Genomic DNA, 8,769 nt, shown 5'->3' with positions numbered 1-8,769 from the left:
CATACATCGGTTTATCCAACTAATCAAGAATTTGCAATACAGAATAATGAAGTCATTTGGCTTAATCACTCATCATTGTTCCATTACTGCAGAACTTTGCTTGAGGTTTAAAAGTGTAATTATGCTTCATTCCATTTTATTTTGCTTCTTCTCTTAATTGTCCCTTTCCATTGTGTTGTCGTTTAGCCTTGAAATCTCCAAACTTGACCTAATTTTGTGAAATGAACCAGTCGGATGCAGATGCTTACAACGAATGCCTAAACTATGTCAACGTGGACAATGGATCTCTGTGGAACGAAAGCGTTGGCTCCAACACCTCCCGAAGAACTCTACATCACCTCTTTATTGGTGCCCAAAAGCAGGAACCCAGTTATGTGGCCATTCCGGCCACCATTTTTTACAGCCTCCTCTTCCTTTTCGGTATGTTGGCCAATGGGCTTACCATCCTTACTTTGATGAGAAACGGTAGGATGAAAGTGAGCGCCATCCGCTTCTACCTCTTGAGTTTGGCCTTGGCTGATATTCTACTTCTGCTAACGATCCCAGTCACTTTGTACAGGTACTTCTGGCAATATTACCCTTGGGCTCTGTCTGACACGGTGTGTAAACTCTATTTCATGATCAGGCAGGTCTACTGTGCCACCACCAGTTGGACCATCGTTGCGCTCACTTCAGAGAGATACTTTGCCATATGTCATCGCATGTGGTCGATCACCGGACTTCGTAAATCCCGCATGGCTTATTTATTGGCCTTCATTTGGATTTTGTCCTTCCTCAGCACTATACCTGTGGCTATTGTATATGGTGAGTCTTCAGCGTGTATCCTGGACTACACCGCTACTTCTCAGGACAAGGTTGTCCTTGACTCCACAGTGTGTGAAATGCTGGAACCAAAACCACATATTGTTTATAAAAGCATCATACAAATTCGGAGCATCTTGTTCTTCGTCGTGCCCTTGGTTGCCATCATTATTTTTCACCTCCTGATATTCCATCACTTCAGTATGAACCACCGGCAGAGGGAAATGATTGGGCTCACAAGAACACACTGGCAATTTTCTTCAAAGCATATGAATCAGCCTCGTAGTCAGCCATTCTCAGAAAGAAAGGCTCGTCAACTTATGGGTAAGAGTAATTTCAGGGGTCTAAATAGAGGTAGACCATGTGGCTCCAATGGGGTCCTTGAAGGGAGTGGGCCCAGACACTGAGTGGTAAGAACCTGGGCAGGACTTTGCATTGGTATCAAGCAAAATTGTGGCAAAGGGGTTCAATAGTCATGAAAAGGTGCGAAGGGAAACACAACACTGGAACCTTCTGTTCTTAGTGATATGCCCCCATTGTCTCAGATGGGATAACCCCTTTAAGTCCCAGTGCCGTACATGTATGGAGTAAGGAGGGGCTTTAAATATGGCACCTGTTCGCGAGCGGCCACCATAGACGACGTGTCTCTGCTGTTTCAAACCCTAACCCAGGCGCTAATGTTTGCAATCGGCTATACTGCAGATCGCAGACATTTAACTCTTTAGATGTCGGGGTCAAATGCAACCACGCCATCTTAATGCTGAAAAACCGGAAGTGCGTGCTTTCTTGTTAGGAACAGCTACCCCTTGCGGTGAACAGGCGAAGGTGTTCCTTTGCTGAGATGCACTGGGTCTCTTCAGAGCTGTAGTTCCTATGCAGGCCAGCAGGTGGAAGGCCTCCATAGGATAACCACAAATGGGGCTTAGGTTGTAGTTTTTTTTTATTACAGGGTAAGGCCTCATGCACACGACAGTTTATTTTCACGGTCCGCAAAAACGGGGTCCGTAGGTCCGTGATCCGTGACCGTTTTTTTATCCGTGGGTCTTCCTTGATTTTTGGAGGATCCACGGACATGAAAAAAAAGTTGTTTTGGTGTCCGCCTGGCCGTGCGGAGCCAAACGTATCCGTCCTGAATTACAATGCAAGTCAATGGGGACGGATCCGTTTGACGTTGACACAATATGGTGCCATTTCAAACGGATCCGTCCCCATTGACTTTCAATGTAAAGTCAGGAGTTCTTTTATACCATCGGATTGGAGTTTTCTCCAATCCGATGGTATATTTTAACTTGAAGCGTCCCCATCACCATGGGAACGCCTCTATGTTAGAATATACTGTCGGATATGAGCTACATCGTGAAACTCAGATCCGACAGTATATTCTAACACAGAGGCGTTCCCATGGTGATGGGGACGCTTCAGGTTAGAATATACTACAAACTGTGTACATGACTGCCCCCTGCTGCCTGGCAGCACCCGATCTCTTATAGGGGGCCGTGATCAGCACAATTAACTCCTCAGGTGCCGCACCTGAAGGGGTTAATTGTACTATCATATCCCCCTGTAAGAGATCAGGGCTGCCAGGCAGCAGGGGGCAGACCCCCCCCTCCCCAGTTTGAATATCATTGGTGGCCAGTGCGGCCCCCCTCCCTCCCTCTATTGTAATAATAACATTGGTGGCTAGTGCAGCCCCCCCCTCCCTCCCTCTATTGTAATAAATCGTTGGTGGCACAGTGTGCGCCCCCCATCGCCCCCCCTCCCTCTATAGCAGTAACAACATTGGTGGCCAGTGTGCGGCCTCCCATCTCCCCCCCCCTATTGTAATAAATCGTTGGTGGCACAGTGTGCGCCCCCCATTGGGCCCCCCGTCCTCCCTCTATTGTAATAAATCGTTGGTGGCACAGTGTGCACCCCCCATCGGGCCCCCCCTTCCTCCCTCTATTGTAATAAATCGTTGGTGGCACAGTGTGCGCCCCCCATCGCCCCCCCTCCCTCCCTCTATTGTAATAAATCGTTAGTTGGCACAGTGTGCGCCCCCCATCGGCCCCCCCTCCCTCTATAGCAGTAACAACATTGGTAGCCAGTGTGCGGCCTCCCATCTCCCCCCCCCCCCGATCATTGGTGGCAGCGGAGTTCCGATCGGAGTCCCAGTTTAATCGCTGGGGCTCCGATCGGTAACCATGGCAACCAGGACGCTACTGCAGTCCTGGTTGCCATGGTTACTTAGCAATAGTACAATAGTAGAAGATTCATACTTACCTGCTTGCTGCTGCGATGTCTGTGACCGGCCGGGAGCTCCTCCTACTGGTAAGTGACAGTTCATTTAGCAATGCGCCGCACAGACCTGTCACTTACCAGTAGGTGGAGCTCCCGGCCGGACACAGACATCGCAGCAGCAAGCAGGTAACTATGAGTCTTCTACTATTGTACTATTGCTAAGTAACCATGGCAACCAGGACTGCAGTAGCGTCCTGGTTGCCATGGTTACCGATCGGAGCCCCAGCGATTAAACTGGGACTCCGATCGGAACTCCGCTGCCACCAATGATCGGGGGGGGGGAGAAGGGAGGCGATTTATTACAATAGAGGGAGGAAGGGGGGGCCCGATGGGGGGTGCACACTGTGCCACCAACGATTTATTACAATAGAGGGAGGAAGGGGGGGGCCTGATGGGGGGCGCACACTGTGCCACCAAGCTATTATTACTATAGAGGGAGGGAGGGGAGGGGGCCGCACTGGCCACCAATGATATTCAAACTGGGGAGGGGGGGGTCTGCCCACTGCTGCCTGGCAGCCCTGATCTCTTACAGGGGGATATGATAGTACAATTAACTCCTTCAGGTGCCGCACCTGAAGGGGTTAATTGTGCTGATCACGGCCCCCTGTAAGAGATTGGGTGCTGCCAGGCAGCAGGGGGCAGTCTTGTACACAGTTTGTAGTGTATTCTAACTAGAAGCGTCCCCATCACCATGGGAACGCCTCTGTGTTAGAATATACTGTCGGATATGAGTTTTCACTAAGTGAAAACTCGGCTCTGAAAAAGCTTTTATGCAGACGGATCTTCGGATCCGTCTGTATGAAAGCAACCTACGGCCACGGATCACGGACACGGATGCCAATCTTGTGTGCATCCGTGTTCTTTCACTGACCCATTGACTTGAATGGGTCCGTGAACCATTGTCCGTCAAAAAAATAGGACAGGTCCTATTTTTTTGACGGACAGGATACACGGATCATGGCCTCAGCTGCAAAACGGTGCATTTTCCAATTTTTCCACGGACCCATTGAAAGTCAATGGGTCCGCGAAAAAAATACGGAAAACGGCACAACGGCCACGGATGCACACAACGGTCGTGTGCATGAGGCCTAAATGAAAAGTAATCAGAAGACTGCATATTCTAGAGTCTTTGGGGGGGGGGCTAATAGTTGAAAAAAAAGTTAAAAGTTTTAAACTATTTATATAAAAATGTAAAAAGTTAAATTACTTTCACCAGAATAAAAATAAATAAACAAAAAAATTTAAGATCATGGGCATTGCCACGTCTCAAAGTGTCTGAACTATAACAATTTAAAAATATTTATCCCATACGGTGAATGGTGTAACAGGAAATAAAATTAAAATAGCTGATTCGCATTTTTTTATTGCTTCACTTACCAAAAATTGTTAAATAAAATTAAAAAAAGTTATGGGGTTCTGAATATGCCAAAAACACACCCTTTTTGGGATATGCTGGGCCCATATGTGTGAGCATAGTGTCTACGTTCACTCGAAGTACATGCATGCCTTTAAAATTTTACCAAAATTTGCTCCATTGATCAGAAATTTATTACACATTTTTAACAATTCTTCTCTTGCTCATAACGAGTAAAAAAAATTTGAGTAGGTCAGGGGAAGAAAATCCATAGTGACCTCTGTCCATGTCACAGAGATGAATAGAAATAATGAACCTCTCAGCAAGATCAACCCCATTAAACCAGACAGCTCCCCCAAATGCTGGGGCCCTCACATTGAATATACTTACCTGGCTCCCCGCACCGCCGCTGCTGCTTCTCCCCGTGCGTGGCTGAAAACATCCGGTGTCGGGGGGAACAGCCAATGGCAGGCGGGGACGGGAAGAGCCTATCTAGCGTCACCCTCGATGCCAGGGAGGCTTGTCCCCACCTGGCATTGGCTGCTTTCCCCCGACACGGATGTTTTCATCCATGCACGGAGAGATGCAGCAGCGGCGGTGCGGGGACCAGGAGCGGTGCAGGGAGCCAGGTAAGTATATTCAATGTGAGGGGCCTGGCATATGGGGGAGCTTTTTATAGTCTCAGATAACCCCTTTAATCTTGCTGATTAAAATGATTACTGCCTTTTAAAAATTGGTTCTGGCGTTCCTGAGAAAAAAAGACTCTTAGGGCTCATGCACACAAGCGTGTTCCCCGTGCGGGTGGATCGTAAATAGTGGTCCGAGTGAGCAGCGTTTGCAGATGCAAATCCATTCAGTTGAATGGGTCTGCAATGCGCAAGATACATTCCAACACCACAAAAAAGATAGAACATGTTCTATTCTTTTGCGGTGCGGAGGCACGGACCGTAATTCCACAGAAGCGTTTCGGAGTGTTTCTGAACTGTGCCTCTGCTCCGCAATAGACAGGTGAAGTCCTATCTTCTATCATATGTTGCAAATTGCAGACCCATTCAAGTCAATGGGTCCGCACCTCGAGTGCACACGGCCAGTGCCCATATATTGCAGACTAGCCATGTAGGGAAGGCCTGAACTGATGGATATCATATCACCACGATCAAGCCCCCCAGTATATTAATCATTGGTGGTGCAGTGCGCCCCCCACCCCCACATTAAAAACATTGGTGGCGCAGTGCACCCCCCCACCCCCCCACCCAAGCTCCCCCCCCTGTATTAATCATTGGTGGTGTAGCGGATCCCCTCTCCCCTGCTACTCCGATCGGAGCCCCAGCAGTGTAATGCTGGGGCTCCGATCGGTTACCATGGCAGCCAGGACGCTATTGAAGCCCTGGCTGCCATGATAAGCTCCATGCTGCTGTGTGCACAAAGCACACAGCAGCAGGGACAGTGTGAGCTCCTATTCACCCTGATAGATCTCTATCAGGGTGAATAGGACAAGGGTTCTAGTCCCTAAGGGGGCTAAAAGTTAGAAAAACAAAAAAAAAGTAAAAAAAAAAAAAATAAAACACCAAAATATTAAGTATAAATGAAAAAAAGATTTACAAAAAAAAAAATATACACATTAACAATAAACATTAATTTTCAGCAGATTTGTATAGGAAATTTTTTTTTTTTTCAAAAATGAAAATTCCCAGAATATCGGTATAAATTATCGGCTATCGGCCTGAAAGTTCACAAATTATCGGTATCGGCCCTAAAAAATCAATATCGGTCGATCCCTAGCTGTGGACCCATTCATTTCAATGCGGCTGCAAAAGATGCGGACAACACACGGGGTTCCATTCCATGGCTCTGCGGAAAGGATAGAGCAATCTGCGGACAAGAATAGGCATTTTCTATTATGGTTGCAGCCATGTGCAGTCCACAAATTGCAGAACGCACATGGCTGGTATCCGCACCAAAACACTACGGTGTCTGAATGAGGCCTTATACCTTATGTCTGTGGAGGCTCTAATCCAGGTTTTGGCTCACAATCAGTGATGAAAATCACTGACCAAAACACTGACATGTGAATGAGGCTTTAGACCAGGCATGCTCAACCTGTGGCCCTCCAGCTGTTGCAAAACTATAACTCCAATCATTGCCTGACAGCCTACAGCTATCATCCTACAGAAGGGCATCGTGGGAGTTGTAGTTTTACAACAGCTGGAGGGCCGCAGGTTGAGCATCCCTGCTTTAGACTGTGCAGGGACACCCCCTACCCCGCCAAACTGGCAACTCTTTTTTGCGTTCAGTATACTGACGACTTTTTGAGTTCAGTATGCGTTACTTATACTGAACTATTCATTTCAATGGGTCAGCCCAAAAAACGGAAGTGTCTCCGTATGCATTCCGTTTCCGTATTTCCGTTCCGTTGAAAGATAGAACATGTCCTATTATTGCCCGCAAATCACGTTCCGTGGCTCTATTCAAGTCAATGGGTCCGCAAAAAAAAAAACAGAACACATACGGAATGTACTCCGTATTTCTTCCGTATCCGTTTTTGCGTAACCATCTATAAAAAAATGTTATGCCCAGCCTAATTTTTCCTATGTAATTACTGTATATGCCATACGGAAAAACGGAACTGAACCAGAAACACTACTAAAACAAAAAACAGAAAAACGGCCCGCAAAACGCCATACGGTCGTGTGCATGAGCCCTTAAAGTTTTTTCCCCCCAGGATTTGAATATTGATTACCTATCCTCAGGACACACGGGAACCCCTCCAATTAACTGGTTCAAGTGAAGGCCGCATTGTGTGCCAGGGCAGCCTTCTCTTCGTTGTTGACATCGCAGGTGTAATTACAAGCCTCCCCAGTCACTCCTATGGGACAGCTCCTTCCTATATACACGCACTTGTATATTACAGAGCTGTCCCATAGAAGTGACTGGGGAGGCTTGTAATTACACTGCTCACCACTGCAATATCGACAGCGAGCAGGTAGACAATGAAGAGAGTGCAGCCTTCCCTTCAACTAAGGGCTCATGCACACGACCGCAGGCGGCCTGACGTGCACAGCACCATTGTAATCTACGATGCTGTGTTCTCCCGTGTGCACGATGTATGCTGCTCCGGGACATATGGCCAGATCACGGACCGTATGTCTCGAAGGGCATACGGTTGTGTGCATGAGCCCTAACTGATCGGAGAGGGAGTCCGACACCCGATGCTATCCTGAGGATAGGTCATCAATATTAAAATCTCAGAAAACCCCTTTAAGTCAGCAGGATTACAATACCAGATGTCGGTCATGGGCAAGCTGATATTTTTCCCCGTCATTTTGTACAGTCCCTATACTGGTGCACTATATTGAACGTATCGCTTACCAGCAGGTCTCTGTTCTTTACAGGTGCGGTGGTGGTGGCGTTCTTCTTGTGCAATTTTCCAGACACGGCGTCCTCCCTCATGCAGATCTATATAGATAACTGGAACACCTATGTGCTGAAGGTCTACACCTTACTGAAGACTTACCTCTCGCTGCCCCTCTGGTATCTCAATAGCGCTCTGGACCCAATCCTGTTTTGCATCTCATCTACGTCTTTCCGCAGTGCGTGCAGGGAAACCCTATCGGCAGTTCCTCCCTGGCAGGAAAAATCTGCAGACGGACCACATCACAGATCCCAAGCCTCCGGTGTCCGGTCCGGAGGATCTTCCCTGTTGTCGGCACCCAGCACACGTTCAACATGGACCCTGAATTCCAATGAAGGAGAATTGAAAGCGAGCTCAGGACAGACTCGGAATAGGAACCCCAAACTTTTATTCTTCAGGCACCTTGATGTGAAGGAAATAAGGGACTTCTCTGTGCCATAAGACGTCTGTTCATGAAACAGTAAATTATCTGAGGGCACTTTATGTGTAATTTGCAGGGCTGTCACGCTGTAAGGAGCCAGGGTGCACAGTTTGGCTTGGGCCCGCCCTCGGTGCACTGAACTGCTCATTTGCATATTGATTAAAAGCCCTTTTTCTCCACAATGAAGCAACAGATTCCGCTGAGCTAGCCCCACAAGACACTCTGCCTGACAAACTATCATCAGTGTCTTATGGGATTGTCATCGGTACATGTCATACAACATGATGCAACGACTGGTATTTTTTTCTGCAGAAACAGCGCCACTGCTGTCCGTAGGCTGTGTCTGGTATTGCATCTCAGCCCCATTCACTTGAATAGAGTAGATGCGTAATGCCTCAGGTAGCCCACAGGCAAGCGGGGGCGCTGTTTCTAGAAGAAGGCAGTCATGTTTTTGGAAGCGCACGCAACCCCCTTTAATTCAGGGACTGATATGTTTACATAATG

The 8,769-nt window shown here is 47.7% G+C and overlaps 1 protein-coding gene across 1 annotated transcript; it reads left to right on the top strand.

Annotated features, from left to right (window-relative positions):
- The first annotated feature begins 221 nt into the window (after positions 1-221).
- Positions 222-8,285, top strand: LOC122940274 (neurotensin receptor type 1-like). Its single transcript, XM_044296842.1, has 2 exons — positions 222-1,125; positions 7,825-8,285. The coding sequence occupies exons 1-2, from the start codon at positions 222-224 to the stop codon at positions 8,283-8,285; spliced, it is 1,365 nt and encodes a 454-aa protein (XP_044152777.1).
- The last annotated feature ends 484 nt before the right edge of the window (positions 8,286-8,769 follow it).

The sequence above is a fragment of the Bufo gargarizans genome, chromosome 6, assembly GCF_014858855.1.
Source record: "Bufo gargarizans isolate SCDJY-AF-19 chromosome 6, ASM1485885v1, whole genome shotgun sequence".
NCBI classification, from domain to species: Eukaryota; Metazoa; Chordata; class Amphibia; order Anura; family Bufonidae; genus Bufo; species Bufo gargarizans.
The sequence above is the reverse complement of the archived record's forward strand: the minus strand, read 5'-3'. Positions and strand labels throughout refer to the sequence as shown.